The 27,767-nt window shown below is 46.7% G+C and overlaps 1 protein-coding gene across 1 annotated transcript; it reads right to left on the bottom strand.

Annotated features, from left to right (window-relative positions):
- On the bottom strand, positions 1-26,527 carry UMAD1 (UBAP1-MVB12-associated (UMA) domain containing 1). Its single transcript, XM_078860182.1, has 4 exons — positions 26,261-26,527; positions 20,222-20,334; positions 15,073-15,152; positions 1-5,075 (listed from the first exon to the last, which is right to left on the bottom strand). Exons 2-4 carry the CDS (start codon positions 20,313-20,315, stop codon positions 4,821-4,823), a joined length of 429 nt encoding a protein of 142 aa, XP_078716308.1. The 5' UTR covers positions 20,316-20,334; positions 26,261-26,527; the 3' UTR covers positions 1-4,820.
- Between the last annotated feature and the right edge of the window lie 1,240 nt (positions 26,528-27,767).

The raw sequence follows: 27,767 nt of genomic DNA on the forward strand, positions 1-27,767 counted from the left end.
GTCAAACGTTATTTGTAAAGAAGCAGAACTGAGCTTGCTTGGGGAATGCATTTATTTAAACCACTCGATGCACGTAATGAGGAATAACCAAGCGCCGTTACATCCACGACTTTAATATATTGCATAAATACAAGCGCACACAGTTAACCCACCATCGTGACGTGCTGGCCCATTGCCTTTAAAATCAGTGGCTGTAACCATCATCATGAAAGCCACCTTGGTCAGCATTTGTAAAAACAAAAAAACGGGGCGTTTGTAAATTTCCATCAAGCGCGCCTATGAAGTCTGGCACGGCAGATGAAAAAGGTGATGGTGTATCCGTACCCCCGTCGCAGATGTTTACACGCACACGCGAGCATTGCACCCTTAGATATACGGCATGTGTATATTAAACTACACACCAACACTATGTATGAATTACACAGGCTCAGGATTATCAACAGCGTTGCGCATATTATTACACTCCCAACACTATAGCAATAATGTGAATCTTGACTTAAAGCTTTCGTGACTGCAGGAATTCACATTCTTTGGGTCTTTCGGTAAAGTCACGTAGATAGGTTCAAAGAAAATAACAAAAAACTACGACGTTTCGATGACTGCTTGTGTTGCGATCGAAACGTCGTAGTTTTATATTTTGTTATTTTCTTTGAATTTATCTATGTAACTTTACCGAAAGACCCAAAGAATACCCATAATGCCATTTACCATGCCAAACACAGATTGTCTTAAAAGTCAACGGGCTTGCAGCTGTTTGACACGAAAGCTTTCGCGACCAATATCATCCATAATAGAGGTTTGTTGGGTTAGATCGCGAAAATATATAAATGTGTCGTTAACACGCCACCACCCGACACAGCCAATTAGTAAAGGTTGTCACGTAAACAACGTGGCAATTGGTGACTACTTCAGCCCACCGGTGTGTTTGGAGAGTAAACCCACAACATTTACAATTCCGAGTACTGCGACGTTTCGTAATTACATCCAGCATCATCAGACGATTTCTGTCAGAATTGTGAAGAGATCCAAACTGTTTCCGGTCTTAACTGTAATTAACAACCTCAGCAGAGGGTCGTGTTTGGTTCAGACAAAATGTGTTTTTTTTGGTGTGTTGGTAACTCGAGCAAAAACTGGCATGAGAAAAAAGCATTTTACTTCCTGACCCTGGAAGAAAGTATAAAGTATGTTTTAAACATTAACAACAAAAATCCCCAACGTTGTGCGTCTGTTTGTGCAAGGTCTTGCTCAGGTTACCAACATGATAACCATGCTTGGGAAAAAAACACATGAGAATCATAAGTGGCTGCCACCCTACGATTGCTCTTCAAAAGCGAATCATAACGCCTTGGAGCGATCGCGAGTTTTGTAATAATGTATACATCTCAAATTGAATTACCCACGGTAGCACACTCGATATGCAACATACTGCATTCCATTTGAGATATTAAGAATGCTGTCATTTTATTTTACAAACATAGACAAAAATGTTGGTAAAGTCTTGTCCATTATGACAGCATATTCTACATGATTAATGTTTTCACGTTAAACATAATATTCTTAAATGTGTTCTCATTTTTCGTTATTTCCACATTTATTTAAACTTCTACCCTGAATCGGCCCTTACCCGCAGGTCAAAAATAGAATCTAATTACGTGCATAATTGGCAATAGCGTAACCATGACATTAACAGTAAGCACCACTATGCTGACTTTCAAATAATGACCCAGGCAAAACATTATTATACAACTACTCGATAACCAATTGTCCAGATCATTCCATTTGGAAATGTACGCAAGCTCATTGTCAGTGGGCCTGCAATGGTTAATCAATGAATACTAATGCTTACACTCAATACATTCTTTGAATCATACGAATAAGCATAGAATATTTTCAAATTATATATATTTTTTCTTTAATGGAATGATACAGACAGCGCCGACGAGAAAGCACAACATTCAAAAGTACCGGAAAAACCGACGGTGCACATGAGAGAGAGAGACAGTGGGAGCCCATACAAATGAGACGGCGCGTTGAGAACAAACTAAAAGCGATTCGATTACCGAATCAAATCATCGCACACCTCATCCAATCACAGAATTGCCGTGCATCGGTCCACGCCTGAATGAAAACGCCAAGTCTCTAACCAAGCGGATAATGACGGACGAACATCCCCGCAGCCGGAGCCAGCACCGCGAGCTCCCATTACTTCCCATCAAATTAAACCAGTGCTCAAATTAAGGGACTCCGCATCCCTTGACTGACGCCCGCCACTACCCACTACCCAGTCTCTCGCCAAGTCGCTGCATGCACCACGAATTGGCCGAGCTCCTGCCTGCCTGCCTGCCGACGCTGGGACGCTACGTTTTCGCTGCGCAGCGTAATGGGCCTTGAAATTATCCACACGTGCCCCTCCGTTACAAAAAAACAACAACAACTTAGTGCTACAGAGCAGTTCCACCACACCAATAAACAGATTAACATTTGATTATTCCTTTGTTTTCAATTAAAGGTTCACGGAAAAGTCGTTTTCATTTTCTAGCCTACGTAACAAACGTGCTATTGTTGGCAGACAGAGACCACGTCTAATGTGCAACGCAGCTCACTTTCTACGTTGCAAGCAATGGCTATTAAAAAGAAAACCCCACCAGTATCTTTAGTGCAAAGTATTGCAAATGCTTGACCTAGTTACTACAACTGTATTCAATTGCCAAGCACCGCTCTATGGCTAAGGAATACCGGACACATAGCGACGTGCCTCGCAGGGGAACGGCACCGTGAACTTAACAAATTCCTTGAATAAGCCACCTCGGGCCAAAAAAAAAAAGACCTCCATTGTACACGGGCAACCTTGTCCGTTTACACATTGTACAAGTCACTATATATATATGCAACTCAATTATAATTGTACAGTATTACGATCAGTCGAAAAATAATCTGCCCGAACTGACGTAAGCTACAGTGATTGTATTGATGTCGATTTGTGTTTGTGCAATATTATCGATTTCTCACGTGGAACAGCTTTTTTTGCTCCCATTTCTATAGGCTCCATTGCTGTAATTGATTTTATTTGGTTTGCTTTTATCATTTCGGTGACCCCCCCCATCTCCCCTCCCCGGTCACTCTTGCGCATGAGAAGATATCCTGGCCTCGTTGAGTTCTCACCTGGTTAAACAAAATAAACTTGAAAGTTGAACCACCTACAGCGGGCTACAGGAAGCGATTGCCATGACCATAGGAGTGGAAGCAGTGCATCCACCCTCACTGTTATCTGCCGTGTGATGGCCAAAAGCAGAGAAGGGAGTTAAGACTCACTGTGGGTTATAGGTCAGCCTAACCTCACAATGCCTCACTTACCCACTATTAACCAGCCAATGACGGTGCCCCATTGTGTAGCTGTTGGCGGTTGGGTGATTGTCGAAGAGTCGGAACCACTTGCTGTCTCGTTAGAACTTAGCACAGGGTCTGGATGCTGCATCCTGTGACTCACGATTTGAAGGCGACCCATCGCCCGTCCGACTGCGGCTGGCCGAGGCCGCAGGCTCGTGCCGACAAGAGCGGCGGCTCAAGTTCACCGGCGATCACTCGGAGCTGTGTGCTTTGTGGAAGATGCTGTCGGCACGGTGAGGCAAGACCCACGATTGTCCGCGTCTTTGCTTAGCGGGTTGCGAAAGAGTTCACAAACCAATTCTGAGCGGAGGTAAATAAAGTACTGTGCACTTCCTGCGTACACGTTGGCCCATAGGCGCGCATGTACCAGAATACATTTCAACGGTTAGAGAAAGAGAACAAGCCACATTACCAAAACACAGATCAGCAAGTGTCGTGTTCAGAGAGTAAACAGCATATAAACATTTGAATAAAGACCTCTGTGACAGCGTGTGTGATTTCCTCTTCCAAGGATTTAGCCGCCAATCTAAACGAAATAAACCACGTAATTGATGGCTCTGCAACGCCTTAATTAGGTGTTCACAAAAAAAAACGGTCACAAATTATACGGCGGCACAAAGGTACTGCCGTCGACATGACCAAACAACTGCAGGTTGGAAAGTGTAGCTACAAGATCGATCCAACGGTCAATACGACTAATTGCTTCAACTCTAATCCAGGGGATGTCAGACTCGTGTGGAGGCACAGGGGCGCCTGGGGATGAACACAGAATGGGGTATAGTCGTATGCATGCGTGTACGTTGAATTTCTTTCGCACCGTACATAGCCGATCGTGCTCATCGGAGGTGCAGGGGAAGCACAACAAACCTAACACAAAAAGCAGCTCTAAAAAAAATTAGTTTTCAATCTAGATGATTTTAAAGTGCACAGCTACAGTGGCTTCCTAATATCGGAAAGGAAGAGCGTTCCAGACGGCCGCAGAAGCGCATCCGAAAGCGCGCGGTGTAGCGACCGCCTTTTGTTTGACCGTTATCCAAAAGCCGCTGCTGTGAGGATGACCGGAGTTTGCATGATGGTTTATGCTGATTGATAAAGTATAGCACACTCAGCTATGCTTATTTAGCAGATGCGTTCGCGAACGTGGCCGTGCAGATCTCCGAGTGTTACTTCAACCTCTACTGAAGGGCAGGTTGTTACTTACACATGCACAAGCCCAATACCCTTCTACTGACAAGTCTTGAGACTCGGTGTGGCATTTCCAAATAACTGAATGAAACGACGTTGCTTAGTACAGTACATGCGGGCAACAGAGTTTGTGTAAGTGTAAGGGTACACTGGGGGGGGGCGGGGGGGTTGGGGGGGGCGAGGTGACCCACCACCACGACAACAACGCCGGCAACAACCAGCATGAGCAGGAGCGGCGCAGGGCGGCACTACGAGGAGCACAGCACCGAGCGCTCCAGAGCGAAGTCGTACGCGTAGCTCTTGAGGCTCTCATCGGCTTGGCTCAGCTGCACGAAGACGGAGGACGGCGGGTCCTGCTGCCCCTGCCGGCCCAGCTGGTAGCGTGGCGCCAGCGAGAAGGGAACTCCGTGCAGCCAGCTCAGCGGGTGGGCGGCCTCGCCGCTCTGTTGGGCAGGGCCGCCGCCGGCGGCGGCCGTTGCGCCTCCCGTTGCCGCCTGCCCCGGCTGAAAAATATAATAACGTTGGAATACGGAGGGGTCAAGTGAGGTCATATATTAAGTCAGGTCAAGCACGGGACACACTGCAATAATTTGGACGTGTGATCCTGATGAATGGTGACCGGCTGCAAAGACGGTGATGGAGGGGAACACTAGACCACGAATTTGATTGGGATGTCAAACGTCAACCGCTGCATGGGATGGAAGAAGCTGCCTTGGTTGAAAAACGCAGTGACGGAGAGAGAAAAGTGGAAAGAGATGTCGGTGAAAGGAAACGGTCAGGCCCCCAAAGGCCTAAAAGACTGCGGGGCGAGAGGAAGACAATGAAGATGCCACTTGAAGACAGCAACCAACCAAGAGAGATCGACATGCAACTGAGCAATATACATCTACCTGGGCAGGGTGGTGGATAGAATAGTCTAGACTCAGCTACAAGTATGATCATATGACCCAGGTCAAAGAATGAACAGCAACTTCACCTCCCCACTGCCAGTCAATGGTAACATGAGCAATAATACCAGCTTTGAACACTTCCTTCTGCTCCCCACTTATTACCAGGGCAGTTAATACACTGGAGGAAAAAAAGGATCGACTCATTGGTTCTTTGGATTCAAACCGATTACAAAAAACACGTTTACATCAACGTTGTGGGGTCAGCAATACTTCTTATAGTCTTAACCTAAAAAGTGAGTCACCATTTTGCAACATTATAAATGTGAGATGTGCATCATCTGCCACTCTGTAGGAACCTGACATTGCGTGACAGCTCCTGAGACAATATTGCAATGACTAAACTTACATAACTGTGGGAATCGGGGCACGCATCACAAAGTCTTTAACAAAATAAATTGGTTTAACTCTTATGGACGATAGTAGCATTCCTCTAACCACACTCTCGTGCATGCGGCATTCCATTTCAGTTTTCCACGATTCATTTCTCATTTGGCACAAGCGGCCGGAACGAATTTAAATGTACGTCCTGTCGAGGAGATGCAGTGATGAAATAAGCTCGTACACAGGCGTTAGGTGGAATGGGGAGGCTTTCATCCAGCAGGATAATTTGCCTGCTGCTGCTGCTGCTGATGATGATGATGATTATGATGATAGCGACTTGTAAATGTGGTCCCATCCATGCTGTGATCCAGGCTTACCAGGTTTTCTGAGTGCCTGAGTCAGGTGTGGCCAATGTCATTCCATGCCAATCCCACAACACAAAAACTCGCACTCAATGGCCACACCTGTCGAAGTTATCTATGTAGCAAACTCCGGTTTGAGCTGAGTACAGGCTGCAGAGAGCCGCTTTTTCCGGTTCTGATTCAGCCGATCTCATTAGGTTCAAATGTATCATCAAAGCAAGGTTGCTTGCATTGATAATTGCCACCAAAGAGTAATCACTCCAGAAGAACTTGGACCGTGAGGGGAGCTGACTACAAATAAACAAAACAGCGTAATGGAAATCTATAGTGTACGTTGCAATTAATGGTAACGTTTGGAATATCACTGCAAAGATATGCATGCATAGAAGTAAAATTACTTTTCGTGGGTATAGGCTGACCGTTGTGGGTTATTGAAATATGTCGGGGGTTGAAGTCCAGGCGGTAAGTGCATAAAGTCGACCATGTACTTGCCTGCTATAAATCATTTACAAGATTTATTTTCGGGCCCCCTTAAATTATATCCCCAGTGCGACGTAGTGAATTGCTCGACTGACACGTTACATTTTTTCACGATTCATGTTACTTCATGAGGACTATTGCAGAGGTAAACTATACGCCGTGGAATAAATCAACGTATCAACATTATCGGCACGCTACATTTTCTCATCACGTGGTGCGCGGAACTGTTTATAAAAATAGAATAAACAGGGGAGACCGCTCAGTGGGGAGAAAATATTTTTCTGTTTTATGTTTTCACATGCCACCACTGTTTGTTCACGTCTTCGAGCCTTTGAACACGTGGGAGATCAATAGCTCCATTCAGGGAGCCAGTTCTGCCTGTGCTCTGTCACAGTGATAACACTTGACAAATGAATGGCAAAGTCCAGTTCCCTTAGACTCCACAAGGGTCGGGGTGTAGGCGGAGGAAAAAAAAGTGAGGGTAAACCCCCCCCCCATCTTCCCTAATGAAACAGAATTGGTCTGTGGGCTTGGGAGGCAAGACTTCAAGAATGTGTGCAAAGGTTTCTCCTTTACAAGGAGAAGGACACGGGGGGGGGAGGGGGAATGCATCAACTCACGATTAATGTCTGGAAAACGAAACCCGTGGTCGACAACACTTACAGGCTCAAAAGCGGCTGCCGTTGGGCAATGTGGGGTCAAGTGAGCGAGGCGTTACCTGACCTCGCCTCCAACCTGTTGGGCCCACGTGAGCAGCATGACGGATAACGCCGGCCCGTCGGGGCAGTTCCGCCCAGTGGGCGCAGGGCCTCGTTAAGTGGCCTGGTCCAGGATTCTGGGAGCTCACGGTCTCCAAGTGACCCGACACCCCCACCGACATTTTGTTCACGTGGGAGGGGGTGGTGGGGGGGTGTTACACGTCTGGCAAAGTTGTGGTTTGTTGTTTTGGTGTTAGCCAGCGCTTTTTTACGGAGTACCACCCACACAAAGAAAACAGTCACTCCTTGTCTAAGCAATCCCCCAGCAGCCATATGAGTACAGGGTCATGCGTGCTTGCTTAGGCAGGCCAGGTCACGATACAGTATTTGCATGCAGTGCATTGCACTGCGTGTGCTTTGCTCATGGCTGGATGGAATCATGAGCAGTAATCCTCTTTGCATTCTGCTTTGAGGTAAGGATAATAACACAGAAATGTTGTTTGCAAAAAAAACACATTTTTTTACGATTAAAGCTTCAGCCACGTGCAGTTATGTATAACATGGCACTGAATTATGCTTTGTTTTGGTTGAGCTTGGTGACATTGTGGGCATATGGCCAACATTCGAATTGATTGACTTTAAATAATTATTAACTCCCTTCACATGAGAGGTAAAAACAAGCTGCAATTTTTTTAAAGGTGGATTAAAGTGTGTTCTTAAACTAGGTTTCTAATTTGATGAATGGCATTAGAGCCTGCTAATGTCAAAGGAATGTTATTGCTGCTTCAATATTTCAAGCACCACAAGCGCTGTTTTTGTGTATATAAAAGTAGATCTTAAAACCAACTCTGGATTCCTTATTTATAAACACCGTGCAAGGGAGTGGTGGTGGCGGCACAGATTGTGTGTGCGCACTGCCCTATGAACCCGGGAACCTGAGCTCAACGCCCAGTCACGGTTAACATCAGCGGCAAGTGATATTCGAACCGGTCCCGGGACCTCCACCCCTTAACCAACCTGCATTGACATGCACGGTAAAGTAAGGTCAAAATCCCACACGGCTGACAAGGGATGGGGAGGCTTTCATCGAGCGGTGGGTTGACAGAGAGCTGACCACTATTATATACCACTGCAACAAAGCTCTTGAAAAAAAACCCCAACCCTTCTGCCTCTCTCATTCTCCCGAGCAGGGAGAGCAAGCGGCAGAGCAAGACCTCAAGGGCCATAGCCCCCATCAGGCCTGTTTATCAGGCTTCTAGGGTTTAGAGCAAGTGTCAGGACAAACATAGAGATCACGCGCGCCCGTGACTGGAATGCAGAGTCGGAGCCGCACACAAGGCAGCTGGACCGGTCCGCCACCGTGCTAGCACAAGCGTCTGATGGGCCGTCGTGCCTGCCACAGCACGGGGTTTGTAATGCTAAGCAGCGTCTGCGAATTGACTCGCGGTTATAAATAATGCTCAAACCTGCACGAGCCCCAGTGAGGACGAGCGGCGACACGGATCGGTGACCGCCGAAGGCGGTCGGATTGCAGAACCTACTGGGACATCTGTGAAAAAGAGCTTTATTGCTCATCGGATTCCTCCAGTATAAATTATCGGATTCTGAGAACCTCCTGCCACTCCCCAGCCCCCATCAATGCTAATGTTTTGTGACAATTGCTCTGGGAGCACACTTGCCCCCCCCCATCCCCCCTCCTCCACCTCTTCCCCATACTTCAAGGCACATGCGTAGCATCTGCGGGGATCACGCTCTACAGTTTGGTCATCTTCGGAAATCACCTCTCTGGCTCTGTTGCGCGCTCTCTTTCCCACGTGGGAGCCAGACCCGGCCGCGGGTCAGCAGCTGGCGGAGACGTTGCCCCGGTTAGGCTCGATTGCTCTGCTGGAAATATTTCAATGCCCGAGCAGCTTCTCAAATGTCAGCAGGACTTCAGGGTCCCCGCGGTTATGTTATTGCAGATCGTTTACGTCTATATGTAAAAAGCCTGTTCATTATAACTTTCAAGATATTAATCAGAAATTGTGAGAGAGAGAAAAAATGCAAAGCAATTGACTTTTCAGCTGTAACTTATTTTTACTCAAGAGTGCGTGAAGTCTCCCAAGTAGGAAATGAGTTGATTAAAATCTACGTACTGTAACTTCAACCCGCACTGACCAGCGTGGTGAAGTATCGTCAGATGTCTTTCATGGCCGACAATGTTGTGGAGATGCCTTCATCCAGAAGTGATTGACCAAAGGGCAGTAAATAACAATTATGACCTTTAATTTGTTTTTATTACAAATGTTATAATCAGGGTACATATGGCAAAGATTATACACACTATATGTGCATTACAGTACTGGACATAGTACGCGTGCATGCATGTGCACACATGATATGAATACACATGGCCTACTCAGGCCTGAAGTGATGAAATGGACCAGTGCTCCAGTTTTATCCAGGCGCCATACACGCCACGGACCCCTGGCGGCTATGAATCTGCGTTGATTCTGGCCGCGTTATGGGCCTGAATTTGCGGTTCATGGGGAAAGATGCGCCGAGGTGTAGGAAGCGGACAGATGAAATGCTTGAAAAAAAAAGGCAGTGATGAGAAAAAACCTACGAGAGAGCGGTAATGCACTCCTCCTGTGGCACGGCGGTAATTGGTGGCAGGTAATCCCGTCAAATTCTTGCCGTATGCACAGCACATGCAAGTTGTAAAAAGTAGAGGGGGGGGGGGGCGGCCGGGGAGAAACCCCAACAAAATAAGAGCACAATGCCGCTAGTGTGTGGATTGACCCTATGGCATATACTGCCTCCTTAATCAGTAACATGAGGATATATTTATAGCAGGGCACTGCTGCATGGACAGACTCTGCACTGCTCGTGTTGTGTGCGTGTGTGCCGAATTAATCACAGACGCCCCCCACCCCCCCGCCAGCCTCCGGGCACTAAGAATGTGAATCAACTGACACCTGTACATTGTTTACCGTAGAATTCCACCAAGGTGGGTCGGTTTTATTCTCTCCTTCCTAGGCAGGCGGAGCCATCGGTCATTCCCATGGCATGTTAACGTGAAACGTAGCCGGAAGCACGAATAGTTGCTCTTCATTTGGCCGTCCGGTAAGAAAAAAACATCGGAAGCAACGAGACACGTGGCGTTTTACTGGCCAGGGCACAAAAACAGCTGACTGGCGACCGGTGGAGTTGAGGCAAGTGCGAGTGGATAGCGCACTGCGCTATGAAGCCGGCAACTTCGCTTCAACTCCCAGCCGTGGTTTATGTCACAGGCGAGCGATATCTAAAAACCGGTCCGGGGCCTCCCATTCATGAACCCAAACTAACCAGGGTGAAGAAGTATGGTCAAACGGCCCACCACGGCCGACACTGAATGGCGAGGCCTTCATCCAGCAGTGCATTGACAAAGGGCCGTGCCGTATAACTGGCGATAAAAGGATGGGGGGGCACGTGGGGATAATGGTGGGACCAGCTAATGGGCTGGGGTACGAACCTCGCCTTTGGAATGGGTCACACCCTCACGATTTCCAGGAGATTCAAGTAATTATATCGATTAATCGTTACTCTACGATTCAAGAATAATTGTTTTTATATTGTGATTAATAGTAGCACCTCCAATGGCTGCAGAGGTGACGTTTATCCCATTTCGTAAAATATCATCATCGACCAAGATCGACCCACTGTTGGATGAACGCTATACACATCAAATACCTCGATTGTTGGACTATAAAACTATTTTATAATTTACCAGGTAAGGCCCACTGAGCTATTAAGCTATTTTTCAGAAGTGACCTGGCCACAAATGATAGCTCAACAAAGTGGCTTATCACGCGGAAATTTAGAGCAGCCAAATGAATCTAAACGCACGTTTCTAAATGTGGAGGGGAAAAAAAACAGAGAACCCGGACAAAAATCCACGCGACCATGGGGAGAGTGACACGCAAACTCCAAATATACAACAGGCGTCAGGCTCGGGATCGAACCTACGAACTCCTGCAAACCAGGCGAAGTAGTTAACATCTCGCCACCGCGGCACATATCATGTGAGCTTGACAATATGTACGTATTTAATTAAATGATGCATTATTCCACCCTTGGTTAGCGTGAGCACATGACCCGTCCTGCTTGGCACGGGGGTCTGTTTGAAACCTGGGCGTTGGCCCACTGAAAGTTCCACGTAGCCAAACAAAAATCACATGAGGCTCGCAGGGCTGAGTGCACTGCGTGACTCTCTCCCAGCTCGGAGCTTTGATGTTGCCTTTCATTTTAAAGGAATTGCCTAACTAAATCATACGCAAATTTTGACCCTATTATGAAACACGTGATATCTACAAAGAGGGGGAACAGTTGCTTTTTGTTGCTGAAGTCCTTAGTCCGCTACGATGAAGCTGAGGCGGAGTATGAAAATAATTGATTCCCGCAGATAGTTTCGTGGCATCGTTCGAATTCCAAGAACCACTACTTCTGTGCCCTCCGCAGATGGCTTTTGTAAGATTATAATTCAACTTAAAAACATCAACCAGTCACCTTTACATTGCATATTGTGTACGAGTACATTAATTGTTCAATTATTTCATCTTTTATGAGAGCAAATATGTTGAACAAATATTACTGGTAGGAACCTCCTGGTTACACCAGCCCACAGGGGATTATTGTGTCCGTCCGTCCGTCGTGCAAGGAGGGGCTGGGTGGGGAGGGGAGGGTGGGGAGGGGCTGGGTGGGGAGGGTGGGGCTGGGTGGGGGATGGGAGGGGTGGGGCTGAGTGGGGAAGGGCTGGTCACCCCGTGGTGCCCTTATAAAACTCAACATTTAACCTACTCACGCCGGCTTGTGCCCGCCCTCACAATCGGGCATATTTGCGGAATACACCACGCCGCCGTTGACCCTGGCCATTGACCGAGCAACCCAACGTTCCTACCAGCTCCCTCCGCAGGAATGTGTTAATAAATGTATTTAATACCTTTTCAAATATATAAATGGTAATACTTTATACTGTTAGGTGCAGACCTAAAACAGGCTGGACATTGAAATGATCGCTCATAATTTACAATGTTGAACTGCACTACGAAAGCTGGCACCCTGAGTCTGACTCCCAACTATGGCGAACATCACTCGTGATATCTGAACTGGTTCTGCTCCTAAGAAGATGGTTCTGCTCCCCTAACAACCACTACACCCAACCCTCAAGCAGGCATCTTAAAGTCTGACCAAACAACCTGGATTCTCAAAGGAGTATGGGGAAGGCTTCGTCCAGTAGTTGATTGATAAAGAGCTATAAATTATAATCTTATCGTTAATAAATTCCCAAGTTCAGCAGTGCTTGCAGAGTAACTATTTTGCTACGTCGAGCACTTTTTTCTGCAACTCTTTTCACATCGTTACCAATGTTCATCGGTTTCTACAGACGTTCTCCCGAATGTGTCCTAATAGGCAACCCAAGAAACTAAGGGGCATTGGTGTTCGGTGGTACGGTGGGGGTACGGATGCTGTAATTTTCTCTGCTGCCAAACAGAACGCTTAGCACTCTTTCTCTTGGCTCCCCCCGGAGGTGCCTCGCCTCCGACAGGCCCCAGTATATAACCCCGACAGGGCGATTCCTCAGGCTAATGAATGGCCTGGCCCCTGTGCGAGGCCCGACTTGCTGCGTAATTACAAATCAATCACCCGGCATCGATGCTCCGCTCACGCAAAAGGGTGCATCCCATTGAGAGGAGTACTGATGCGACAATAAATTTGAAAAACGATGCAACGCTGTGCCCTTTTCCTGAATCCACGGCCGTAGCTTGGAGGTGACTGGCGCAGCAGTTAAGAATTTTTGATCCTTAATTCCTCAATCAAAGAAAGTTCCAAGTGAAAGCGGCTGATTGCGGTCGATGGCACAACGCCAAATTCAGTCGAGGCACGCATCGGACATGTGACTGAGATGAACCGCTGTTAAACGACCAAGAAACAATAATGATTGTGACCTATAAGCAAACAGCTGAAAGCAAAAATAATAATAATACGCACTGGGTAATTTTTCTCAAGAAAAGCAAAAGCACATTTTTAACCACTATAACTTTCTAAGACGAAAAAAAAAACCTTGATAAATAACGACCGCGTGTTTTTTTAAGGGAGCCATTCAAGAACTGCTGGTTTTGATTTTATGACTCGTGGAATGCTGACCAGACGTTTGCGAGTGCGCGTGCCCGAGCTCGGGTTGCACAGGGCCTTCGCTCTGCCCACCGACATCTGCCGATGCAGGTTGTCCCCGCCAACGCAGCACACAAGCCAGCTGGGCGGCGGGGGGCACACGGGCCAAGCAGCCGCTGCCCCCTCCAACCCCCTCCACCCACCCTCCAAAAAACAACAAAGACAAAGATCCCCCGTATAGCCTGTAACAGTGTTGGGGGGGAAGGGCTGTTAGCGGGCACCTATGAAGGCCTGGCACGGCACACGAGGGGAGTGGGTGGCCAACACCATGCCCGGCCGCCTTTGTCTCCCCAGCTGTGATGTTTACATACCACACACTATGTACTCATTTGAGGCTGAGTCGACCTAGGGGAGGCCCAGGACCGGTTCAGATAATCGTTACTGGTGTTGGCCACGAGCGGGAATGGAACTCGGGACGCCGGGTTCGTAGCGCAGCTGCGGTAACCACTGCACTACCGTTCCCCCTTCATACATGCGCACGCACGCACTCGGCTTTCATTTATCCAGTCAGAAGCCGTACGCCGTAAACGAGCGGCGTTTAAAGCCTGGCAGTACAAATGGAATGGCACAAAGATTAAACGCAATTCTTGTATACTCTTTGGTTCTTTCGGTAAAGTCACGTAGGTAGAAAAAAAAATCACGACGTTTCGATCGCAACACAAGCGGTCGTCCTCAGGCGGAAAAAATAATCCAGCAGTGGAACTGCTGTGGAAAGCTTCAAATCAAGACAGTCCTCGTATTTATTTAGTTCTTTTTCATTGGGTGAGATGTTCACTAGAAAAGAACAAGGAAAGGGAAAATGCTATAAATGAAACGCCGCCATGGTTGTTATTCATCTTGAAGCGAGTTTTCACGGAGAAGACGAGCACTGGTTGTTGGCACTGCTCTCTTGCATAAGAATGCTCCTGTTAAAAAAGAAATATGCTTGCTTATCCCAAATGATAACATTGAGATCAATGTCCCCATTGGCTTTGCAGTTAGTATGGTGTGCACGGCGCATATGCCGTATCTTAGGAAAGTTAAATGCCCCACGATAACAGCCCAATCCTTCTTTGCGCCATGCAATCCATCGTGTATAGGAGTGCACCGTTTGTCATTTGTGCTGCTGGCAAGCAACACATGTTCAGACAGGAACGCATTTTAAGTTCAGGGCAATTTGAGTATTTAACCACGTACGAGGCCGTTTGACGAATAGCTTCTGTGCAGGGCGCGACTTACATATGCTGAGAATGCGTGCGCGTTTGTGTGTGCGTGCGATCAAGTACAATGCACAAAGATGCGTGGTCATTTTTACGTGGTCATCATTTTCAATTGTTAAATACTTATTCTGGAACAATGCAATTCTTGGTATATCCTTTGTCTTTGTGGGCCAATAACATTTGTACTTTACAGAGCATGCCAGCCGTCTTTGTCGGTGATAAGGATAGGAGGGATAAAAAGTGTTTATAGCCTGTGGAGGTTGTCCCTTCATATTTGAGAAGATTAACTGTGACTCACCTGAGCAGCATACAAGGGAGGCGGGTACAAATGTGCAGGCGTTGCCTGTCCTGCAGATCCCGCAGCAGCTGATGCATCTCCTGCGCAGGGAAACGTATATTTTGATCAGGTTCAGTAGTTCATAGTAAAGCCAATGATAGCAGCCACAAGAAGATGACATGTAACACTGAGCACATGAGCTCAATTTTATACTGGTAGGAACCTCCTGGTTACACCAGCCCACAGGGGATTATTTTGTCCGTCCTTCCTGCATCCAAAAATGGGAGGGGTGGGGCTGGGTGGAGAGGGGAGGGTGGGGAGGGGCTGGGTGGGGAGGGTGGGGCTAGGTGGAAAGGGGAGGGTGGGGAGGGGCTGGGTGGGGATGGGAGGGTGGGGGGGGGCTGGGTGGGGAGGGTGGGGCTGGGTGGGGGGTGGGAGGGGTGGGGCTGGGTGGGGAGGGGCTGGTCACCCCGTGGTGCCCTTATAAAACTCAACGTTTAACCCACTCACGCCGGCTTGTGCCCGCCCTCACAGTCGGCCATATTTGCGGAATACACCACGCCGCCGTTGACCCTGGCCATTGACCGAGCAACCCAACGTTCCTACCAGCTCCCTCCGCAGGAATGTGTTTAAATACAATTCTGCAAGATTTGGGAACATTTTTTTAATTATCACGGTTGCCGAGTGCAGCCCAAAAGGCCCAAAATGCCAAGTGACAAGCAACAAACAGCACTGTTGAAGGCACAATAGATGAGAACGTATATGTTTCTTAAACTGACCAATGTTGTAAGAAGTTAGGAAGAGCGACCATGGGATGGGATTCCAAAGTGAAGCAGAGTGAAGGAAAAACGCAGAATGTGTTTTGACCTGCAGTACGGTGTTTGAAGACAGCATGGAGAAGATGGAACGATCAAAATGATCAAGTCCTCAACATGGGTGGAGCATTTAACGAGTGAAGTTCGTAGTAGAAGCAACAGATGAGTGATCAGGAGCAAAATGCTATTATTTTTTTACTAAAGTTTGTACTTTAAATTTAAATTATGATTTCAGAATGGGAAAATAAAATTGTTGCAGGTGGTCATGGAAATTAATCAACATTGGTTTCATTTATTTGCATGGCACGTTGGAATACTATAGGCTAAGATATTCCAGGGCCTGTGCCAGGAACAGACATGGGGGAGTAGCAAAGACTCTCATCAATAAACTTAACAAAAAATATCTGTGCAAAGCCAGGACGCACAGTAACATGTGGAACGTGGGTTTTTTTTGGTTTAAAACACCCATGCCACAGAGAGCAAAGTGCTACCATAAAAACAATCTAATTGGCAATAAACACACGTGTTTAGAAACATGTAAACATATTTAAGCTGGTCAACCTCCCAGTGTAATTGCTGAGCTGAACCAAAATAAAATTATTTCCATCGACAAAAAAGTGATACCTTTACCCTTTTGCAATAAGAATGTATTATTATTATTTAACACATTCCACACGCAAACTAACATCATGAATTATTGTATGAGGTGGATGGCACCACCACCTTGTTCGCAGGAAGAGGTGAATGAAGAGGCTGATGTAAATCGCGTGACCACAGGTGCGGCCGCATTCAAACCACACTCACCCAGTCTCTGGCGGCTGGCATCGAGTTTATCGGAAAATCCTTACCTCGGCAATGTATCAGATCTAAGCAACGAAAACCCACCGCTCTCTGGGCAACACACCTCGGGCGGCTGGTGTTGACAGAACAACACTGCTCTGGCGGTTCCCAGAGCCGTCCAGAGGGTGGGTGGAGGCAGGGGGCCGCAGAAAAGAGGGCATTTTGCCCCGGGCCTCACATAAAAAGAGAGCCTCACAACAGGACTCGTTTTTGTTGTTGACACGAATGAAGAAGGGGGGACATCACGTGGCATTCTGCCCCAGGCCTCTGACCCCCAGGCCTCCAAAGACCTCTGGGTTGCCACTGCTACCTGCTCCTTACATGCGGGGAGATTTCCACCCTGGGTTGGGCAATGGTGGCACGACATTGTATGCATTTTTAAGAAATGATAAAGGGTGATCAAAGGGGTCTGTTTACTGCCAGGAGGTTTAGGTTATAACAAAAACAACACATAACTGTCAAGGCTGTTTTGTACCAAAGCAGTCGTGTCGAGCAATGATTCATCCCACCAGCGAGTCTGTGGATTGTCGTGATACAAAATAACAGTTCAATTGAAGAATCCCCTTTTTTAATCAAAAAATGCCCGGACAAGTTGTATTATATTTTCTCATTTGTGCAATTTTGTTCACGCCATTACCCGAGCTGTAACATTCGGAAGCGATTTCCACGTAACTTCCTTAAACAGTAATCAGTACGCACAATTCAACGGGTGCATCGTGTGTGCAAGAATTAATTTTGAGCAATAAATCAAAAGATTGCATTTTCAAATACCCAATGATTTAACGCTAACTTCAAGTAAAGGCTGAAAAAACCCAAAATATATTCCATTTGAATATTCTCCGCAAAATATGAAAGTGCGAATGAAATGGCACTGCAGGGACATGTCATCGGTCACTCGGGTTTACACTGAAAAGGACAGAAGTGCAGTTCTCCAAAATGGAAGAGGCACAGCGATAATCGCCTTGTAGTGCGTGGCAGGCAGATGGGCTGTCACCTCGCCAGCATGGTGGAAAGGGTGATGTCAGAACGCAAAAGAAGTCTTGTGGCTTCACAGGGCGACACTTAAAGGCACTGCCCTCTGGTGTCTTTTCGGGCTCACGCCAACGCGCTCGGTCTGCTTTACACATGTGAATAACCGTTGCCCTTGGGAAATGTGCAAATGAGTTTGCCGCGGTATAAAGGTAGAGATCCCTCTCTACGTACATGGGGCACCCCGAGGAATATGACAGCAGCCAACGTTGACGACTGAACTTTAGCGATGGGTCCCATTAATGATGAAACCGGTCCGCAGTTGTTTCAGTTTTCACCGCTGCCTATTGGTTGGCAACGTTTATTCAACCGTTTGAGTTGGTGGTCTGAATGACAAAATGGCCGCGCATTCAGTTCTTTTGAGGTGGTGGTCTGGATAAGGCCAAGAGCTTTAGTACATGCAATGCACATCTTTGTTTGCTGATAAAGATGTCGGTCTATTTCACCAAAAGGTAGTGAATATTTGTAAATTTGCACCACATTTGGCACTGTATGTTTACCATGTACTATACCGTCATCTGCATTATAAGACATACATTTCGCCCCCCCCACCCTGTAATTTAAAATAAAAGTTGGATGTGCGTCTCTATAATCCGCTCGGTGTGGGTGTGTGAAACCAGGTGTGTAAAAGTTATTGACACTGGGCACAAATTTGGAGTGTCTAATTTCCCGGTGTGTATTATAATCTCGAGAATACAGTATAAAGGGTGCAAATGTACCAAATGTAATTACCAACTTATTTAGCCATACACATTTTGGGCATGCCACCGGTGACACTGCAGTACTGCCCAATCATGGAAATACGTGCCGTCGATCCGTTACGTCGGCGATGTTTTGTGCCCCCTGCAAAGGTGCAGGACATTCATTCAACGACCTTCCAGGACGTTCCAGGAACCGTTACGTTGGGTGGATCTCGGCGGTATTTCAACTTTCGGCGTGAAGGGGACGGGCATTAAAACTGTCACCCAGCCGCACGAAATGTAGCGTGGGGTCGAAGCGGCAGAGTTGCAAAATGCTAGAGGTGCGTGCAGTTTTCCAGAATATTAAAATGATGTGGGCACCCTCCCCCTCTCCACCGACTGATGCTTGTCTCTCGGAAGATGGGGTTTTGGATAAGTGCTGTGGTGACTTGGCCACACACCAATCTAAACGATTGGCTTTCTTGATAAGGAGACAAATTGATAACATGTGTGCTACCAAACAAAACAAACGAATAAACACACGGCCAGCACTTGCTCGTGTTGTGAAGCGTTAATTAATTACACGGATCTAACGATCTCGTAGTACTCTTTATTTAATACGAAAAGAATAACAACCACATACGATGCATTGTTACAAAATCAGAGCACACATTTTCATTCCGCATTCATTGAAGTCATTCATCATCATCATCATCATTTACCGTCATCAATTTTGCTTTCACCAAATTCACGCATCACAGATTCGCCCCCCCATTGCTCCCCCTCATCTATGTGATTCACCTCGTCTCAACCATTACATTCATACATTGCACCGTTTTTAATTCCCTGTCAAGGCGCTATATAAATGACGTTAAGATAATAAATATAAAGTTAAATAAATTACAGCCCTTTATAAGTCTACTCTTGAATGAATGCCTCCGCACAACTTTGGGCCATGGGGGTTATTTGACCATACTTCACCGTGCCGCTCAACGGGACTTGGTTAAGGAGGACCCAGGACCAGTTTAGGTATCATTCGTCACTGGTGTTAGCTATGGCGGGAGTTGAAGTGAGGTCAGGTTCACAGCGCATTGCGCTAACCACTGTGCCACTGCTCGAACCTACTTGCATGTAAAAGTAAGAAATACACTACAAACAAAGATCCCCCGTTTAGCCTTACCAGACTGTTGGGGCAAGTGCTGTTAGCGAGCACCTATGACGGCCGGCACGGCACACGAGAGGGTGGCCAGCACCACGCCCGGCCGCCTTTGTCTCCCCAGTGGCGATGTTTACTACACACCACGCCAGGTACTCATTGAGGACTGAGTCGATCTAGGGGAGGCCCAGAACCGTTCAGATAATCGTCACTGGTGTTGGCCGCAAGCGGGAATCGAACCCGGGTGGCCGGGTTCGTTGTGCATCGCACTAACCACTACACTACCGCTCCCCACATTGTCAGAAACACATATTGACTGTTTTTGACTTCTGTAATTAAATTGAATGAACGCTCATAGTCCAAGCTGCATATTCACAGGTGCCAGAAACAACACCACACCAAAACAGAGCGTGTATTAACAGAGTGTGCTCGGCAAGTATCTTTTGTCTAATTTGCCTGACGGGGAAAGATCAGAAATGTCCAATTTAAATGTAATGCCCAATCAGGTGGAGGTCAGTTGGGATTTTGCAGAAAACCCTTTCAGCATGCTGCTGCTGCTGCGCACAGAACACGGCGAACAAAACGTCGCGTGTCATCAAGCGGCCGCATCAGGCTCACTCCATACACGATGTCGTCCCATTGAGTCTCACCCAGGAGCACGAAGCCTCCGTCTTCCTTCTCTGTGGTTGCAGGAGCAATGCTGGTCGGTTCTTTGTTTCTCTTTCCGAAAAGACTGGACAGCATCGTGGTCGAACAGAATTGCCTGCAGCAGAAAAGGGAACGCATGATGCGAGTGTGAGCCGGTTACACGGGCATTACATGTGCGTGTAAGCGTACTGTGCACGCTCCACAGATTATGCACGTAAGGCTCTCCTATTATAAAAGCCCAGCGTTGCGTTTGTTCGATTGTCCGTCAACTAAATTATAAGAGGCTTTCAGAAGTCCTGAATCAAAAAGTTCTAGAAAGTGGACCCCCCCCCCCACCCAGATGTGGGGGTAAAAAGTTGATCCAACAGGTTTACAACAATTGTCGACCCCCCTTCAACCAAAATTTTTACATTTATTTTGTAGGCATATCAACCTACACACCCTACATACAATAGAGTCTGTAGTATCTACACGCATTGTCAGGGGGGGGCATCAGTGGGGGCGATGGGCAAGGTGCGTAGCACTAAGAAGCCCTGCGCAGGAGCTAAAATAAGGTGGCCATAGGCCTTTGAAAATTCTAGTATTTCAAAAAAGTAATCGCATTTGATGTCGATTGTCAATGTGTCCGGGTTCTTACTGCTTCTTATTTCCTATTTTTCAGTCACTGTTAGACATCATCCAGTTCGTTCACTTAACCTTGCCAACTCACTCTCAAACGAGACCCTGTTAACATTTGAAACCAGACAGAACTCATTCTCGAATGTTGTACAAGACCCAGCTCACTCTTAAAACCAGACCTATGTTACTTTGAAATATAGCCAAAGATTAATCGTTAAATCACACACAGCTCACTCTTATAGTACGCCAAGCTCACTGTTAAAATAAAACCAGACCAATTTTTCGATTTAAAGCTTTCGTGACTGCAGGGATTCATATTCTTGGATCTTTCGGTAAAGTCACGTAGAAGGGAAATAATAAAATAATTAAAATAAAACATAAAATTCTCACGACGTTTCGGCCACAACACAAGCAGCCGTCCTCAGGTAAAGAACAGCGCTGTCGGAAAGACAGCGTCCCAATGAACACTGCTAAGCTTGGCAGCGTATTTTTAAGCTGGGTGGGAGGAGCAGAGCGCCTTGACAAAGGAGTTTGCACATCAACAGAGGAATTTAGCATATTGACGCTAAAGAACTGCTTCTACCCTACTACCATACAATAAACCGACGTGAAAAAACTAGGTATAAACTACATCAATATAATCATTGTACTCAAAATACTCAACAATAAGCTGAGCTTTCCGACAGCTCTGTTCTTCACCTGAGGACGGCTGCTTGTGTTGTGGCCGAAACGTCGTGAAAATTTTATTACGTTGTATTTTATTATTATTTTATTATTATTTCCCTTTTACGTTACTTTACCGAAAGATCCAAGAATATAAACCAGACCAAGCTCACTCTTCAATTAGGCCACGCTCACTCTTAAACCAGAATCTGCATACTCTTTAAATCAGACCAAGCGTTCTCCTAAACCAAACCCAACTCACTCTCGAATCTTAAACCAAGCTAATTTCCTGAGAACTGCTTTTTGTGTTTAGGCTGCTGTCCTTCCTCCGCATCTCCAATTACCAAGGTTGGCTACGTACGGCGTGAAAGAAGTTCACAATACATTTATACCCAGCCCAATCTTAAACAGAACTCGGCTCATTCTTAAACTAGACGCAGCAACCCCTTAAACCAGGACCTGCTTACTCTTAATCCAGACCACTCACACTTAAACCAGATACGACTCACTCTTAAACCAGGCCCAGAGCACTATTAATTCATAACCAGCTCACTTTGCAGCCTTAAACCAGGCCCCCTTCATATTTCAGATCCAGCTCACTCTTAAACCACACACAGAGCCACACTCTTAACGACACACACAGCTCACTCTTAACTACACACAGCTCACTCTTAACTACACACAGCTCACTCTTAACTACACACACAACTCACTCTTAACTACACACAGCTCACTCTTAACTACACACACAGCTCACTCTGACCTACACACACAGCTCACTCTTAACTACACACACAGCTCACTCTTAACTACACACACAGCTCACTCTTAACTACACACACAGCTCACTCTTAACTAAACACAGCTCACTCTTAATTACACACACAGCTCACTCTTAACTACACACAGCTCACTCTTAACTACACACACACAGCTCACTCTTAACTACACACAGCTCACTCTTAACTACACACACAGCTCACTCTTAACTACACACACAGCTCACTCTTAACTACACACACAGCTCACTCTTAACCACACACACAGCTCACTCTTAACTACACACAGCTCACTCTTAACTACACACACAGCTCACTCTTAACTACACACAGCTCACTCTTAACTACACACACAGCTCACTCTTAACCACACACACAGCTCACTCTTAACCACACACACAGCTCACTCTTAACTACACACAGCTCACTCATAACTACACACAGCTCACTCATAACTACACACAGCTCACTCTTAACTACACACACAGCTCACTCTTAACTACACACACAGCTCACTCTTACCTACACACACAGCTCACTCTTAACTACACACACAGCTCACTCTTAACTACACACACAGCTCACTCTTAACTACACACAGCTCACTCTTAACTACACACACAGCTCACTCTTAACTACACACACAGCTCACTCTTAACTACACACACAGCTCACTCTTAACTACACACACAGCTCACTCTTAACTACACACAGCTCACTCTTAACTACACACACAGCTCACTCTTAACTACACACACAGCTCACTCTTAACTACACACACAGCTCACTCTTAACTACACACAGCTCACTCTTAACTACACACAGCTCACTCTTAACTACACACAGCTCACTCTTAACTACACACACAGCTCACTCTTAACTACACACACAGCTCACTCTTAACTACACACAGCTCACTCTTAACTACACACAGCTCACTCTTAACTACACACAGCTCACTCTTAACTACACACACAGCTCACTCTTAACTACACACACAGCTCACTCTTAACTACACACACAGCTCACTCTTAACTACACACACAACTCACTCTTAACTACACACACAGCTCACTCTTAACTACACACACAGCTCACTCTTAACAAGACACACAGCTCACTCTTAACTACACACACAACTCACTCTTAACTACACACAGCTCACTCTTACCTACACACACAGCTCACTCTTAACTACACACACAGCTCACTCTTAACTACACACACAGCTCACTCTTAACTACACACACAGCTCACTCTTAACTACACACACAGCTCACTCTTAACTACACACACAGCTCACTCTTAACTACACACACAGCTCACTCTTAACTACACACACAGCGCACTCTTAACTACACACACAGCTCACTCTTAACTACACACAGCTCACTCTTAACTACACACAGCTCACTCTTAACTACACACACAGCTCACTCTTAACTACACACACAACTCACTCTTAACTACACACACAGCTCACTCTTAACTACACACACAGCTCACTTAACTACACACACAGCTCACTCTTAACTACACACACAGCTCACTCTTAACTACACACACAGCTCACTCTTAACCACACACACAGCTCACTCTTAACTACACACAGCTCACTCTTAACTACACACACAGCTCACTCTGAACTACACACACAGCTCACTCTTAACTACACACACAGCTCACTCTTAACTACACACACAGCTCACTCTTAACTACACACACAGCTCACTCTTAACTACACACAGCTCACTCTTAACTACACACACAGCTCACTCTTAACTACACACAGCTCACTCTTAACTACACACACAACTCACTCTTAACTACACACACAGCTCACTCTTAACTACACACAGCTCACTCTTAACTACACACACAGCTCACTCTTAACTACACACACAGCTCACTCTTAACTACACACACAGCTCACTCTTAACCACACACACAGCTCACTCTTAACTACACACACAGCTCACTCTTAACTACACACACAGCTCACTCTTAACTACACACAGCTCACTCTTAACTACACACAGCTCACTCTTAACTACACACAACTCACTCTTAACTACACACACAACTCACTCTTAACTACACACAGCTCACTCTTAACTACACACACAGCTCACTCTTAACTACACACACAGCTCACTCTTAACCACACACACAGCTCACTCTTAACTACACACACAACTCACTCTTAACTACACACACAGCTCACTCTTACCTACACACAGCTCACTCTTAACCACACACACAGCTCACTCTTAACTACACACAGCTCACTCTTAACTACACACAGCTCACTCTTAACTACACACACAGCTCACTCTTAACCACACACACAGCTCACTCTTAACTACACACAGCTCACTCTTAACTACACACAGCTCACTCTTAACTACACACACAACTCACTCTTAACTACACACACAGCTCACTCTTACCTACACACAGCTCACTCTTAACCACACACACAGCTCACTCTTAACTACACACAGCTTACTCTTAACTACACACAGCTCACTCTTAACTACACACACAGCGCACTCTTAACTACACACACAGCTCACTCTTAACTACACACAGCTCACTCTTAACTACACACAGCTCACTCTTAACTACACACACAGCTCACTCTTAACTACACACACAACTCACTCTTAACTACACACAGCTCACTCTTAACTACACACACAGCTCACTCTTAACTACACACACAGCTCACTTAACTACACACACAGCTCACTCTTAACTACACACACAGCTCACTCTTAACCACACACACAGCTCACTCTTAACTACACACAGCTCACTCTTAACTACACACACAGCTCACTCTGAACTACACACACAGCTCACTCTTAACTACACACACAGCTCACTCTTAACTACACACACAGCTCACTCTTAACTACACACACAGCTCACTCTTAACTACACACAGCTCACTCTTAACTACACACACAGCTCACTCTTAACTACACACAGCTCACTCTTAACTACACACACAACTCACTCTTAACTACACACACAGCTCACTCTTAACTACACACAGCTCACTCTTAACTACACACACAGCTCACTCTTAACTACACACACAGCTCACTCTTAACTACACACAGCTCACTCTTAACCACACACACAGCTCACTCTTAACTACACACACAGCTCACTCTTAACTACACACACAGCTCACTCTTAACTACACACAGCTCACTCTTAACTACACACAGCTCACTCTTAACTACACACAACTCACTCTTAACTACACACACAACTCACTCTTAACTACACACAGCTCACTCTTAACTACACACACAGCTCACTCTTAACTACACACACAGCTCACTCTTAACCACACACACAGCTCACTCTTAACTACACACACAACTCACTCTTAACTACACACACAGCTCACTCTTACCTACACACAGCTCACTCTTAACCACACACACAGCTCACTCTTAACTACACACAGCTCACTCTTAACTACACACAGCTCACTCTTAACTACACACACAACTCACTCTTAACTACACACAGCTCACTCTTAACTACACACACAGCTCACTCTTAACTACACACACAGCTCACTCTTAACCACACACACAGCTCACTCTTAACTACACACAGCTCACTCTTAACTACACACAACTCACTCTTAACTACACACACAGCTCACTCTTACCTACACACAGCTCACTCTTAACCACACACACAGCTCACTCTTAACTACACACAGCTCACTCTTAACTACACACAGCTCACTCTTAACTACACACACAACTCACTCTTAACTACACACACAGCTCACTCTTACCTACACACAGCTCACTCTTAACCACACACACAGCTCACTAAGTACATTCACAGCCGTTCGTCTTTACCGCACCGGCGTTCGTTCGCATTGAGACCCCACACACTCCACTGTCACTGGACGTTTCCTTATTTTTATCATTAAGCCGAAGTCCTCACTTGTAAATGACGCCGGGTGAAGTGTTGTCGTAGTCGTCGTGGTTGTCGTGGTGGTGTTTAAGTAGTAAGTAGATGATGAATGTCGTGGTGTGTGTGTGTAAGTAGTAAGTAGATGATGAATGTCGTGGTGTGTGTGTGTAAGTAGTAAGTAGATGATGAATGTCGTGGTGTGTGTAAGTCGGTGAGCTGCTACGTGAAGGCGGGTGACGCGGGCAAGCCCTGAGCCGCTAAGGGACCGCGGCCACTTTGCTATGTTCAGTTCTTGTTGTGAGTCGCCGTCGACTCGCTGTGGTACTTCATCGCGGACTCCTGGTGGGGAGGGTGGAGGGGGGAATACGCGGACCCCCTTTAGGGGGGTGGGGGCTCCGGGTACCCCCTGGGGGGGGGGGCTAGGCAGACCCCCTGGAGGGGGGGGGCTAGGCGGACCCCCTGGGGGGGGCTAGGCGGACCCCCTGGGGGGGGGGGGCTAGGGGGGGGGGGGCTAAGCGGACCCCCTGGGGGGGGGGGGCTAGGGGGGGGGGCTAGGCGGACCCCCTGGGGGGGGGCTAGGGGGGGGCTAGGCGGACCCCCTGGGGGGGGGCTAGGGGGGGGGGCTAGGCGGCAATGTTCCAGCAGGGGGTGTACTCAGTCATCGCACGCTGGTGCACACACGTGCACTGATGTACTGCACGGCACATCAGGACTTATTAAAAGAGTGGTCCATTCCTGTGCCACACAGCACGAGCCAAGCAACATAGAGCAAGTGACTTTGTTTAAACATAAAAAAAAACACTTTCAAAGTGACACCACGGTTTGATTTTATTTTACATTCAGCGCCGCTGTCATGTCACTTTAAACGTGTTTAGTTTCCCCTCTTTGACGCGCTGTGTGTACTTAGTTTGTGTGTTGAGTCTGTGTAGTTAATCTGTTGATCGTCTTAGTCTGCTTGCTTGTTATTTTGTTTAGACTTTTACTGGGGCGAGGCTAAATATGGAATCTCGTGTCAGCGTTTTGCGGGTTTGACATCGCGGTATTGATAGTAACTCTACAGTACTGCGTGGTATTAGATGTCCTTGTAGAATGTGAATAATTATTTCGTAAATTGTGTTTGAAATTGTAAACCCACTACTGTGTAGCCGACACAAACACCAGCTGACCAGTGTCAATATTTGTAATATTTTAAGTGCATTAACAGGTGACGCTCTCGGTAGCATTACTCTCCTCCCTATCTGTGCCCCCCCCCCCTCGTCTCTCTGTTATCCATATCTCGCCATAGGAATGTAGAATTTCCACAACTGTTTTCACGGGAATCAAATATCGCCAACGCTGCTCGTGGCAGCCCCCCCCCACCCCGTGTGTGTTCACAGCGGTGCCCGACCCCTGACCTCTGTGTGCGTCACGTTCCTCAGCCACCCGTCAATGTCACGAGACCAGAGACTGGGAACGGCGTCTCTACGTGTCTCACTGTGTCTCAGTGTGTGTCTCTGTGTCTCAGTGTCTCTCTGTGTCCCTGTGTCTCAGTGTCTCT

Source organism: Lampetra fluviatilis, chromosome 10, assembly GCF_964198595.1.
Source record: "Lampetra fluviatilis chromosome 10, kcLamFluv1.1, whole genome shotgun sequence".
NCBI classification, from domain to species: Eukaryota; Metazoa; Chordata; class Hyperoartia; order Petromyzontiformes; family Petromyzontidae; genus Lampetra; species Lampetra fluviatilis.

Coding starts and splice junctions, on each gene's coding strand:
- UMAD1 (XM_078860182.1), bottom strand. CDS start 20,315: ATGCTGTCCAGTCTTTTCGGAAAGAGAAACAAAGAACCGACCAGCATT. Junction 15,153..20,221: donor CGGAGGCTTCGTGCTCCTGG/GTGAGACTCAAT, acceptor TTCCCTGCGCAG/GAGATGCATCAGCTGCTGCG. Junction 5,076..15,072: donor CTCCCTTGTATGCTGCTCAG/GTGAGTCACAGT, acceptor TATATTTTTCAG/CCGGGGCAGGCGGCAACGGG.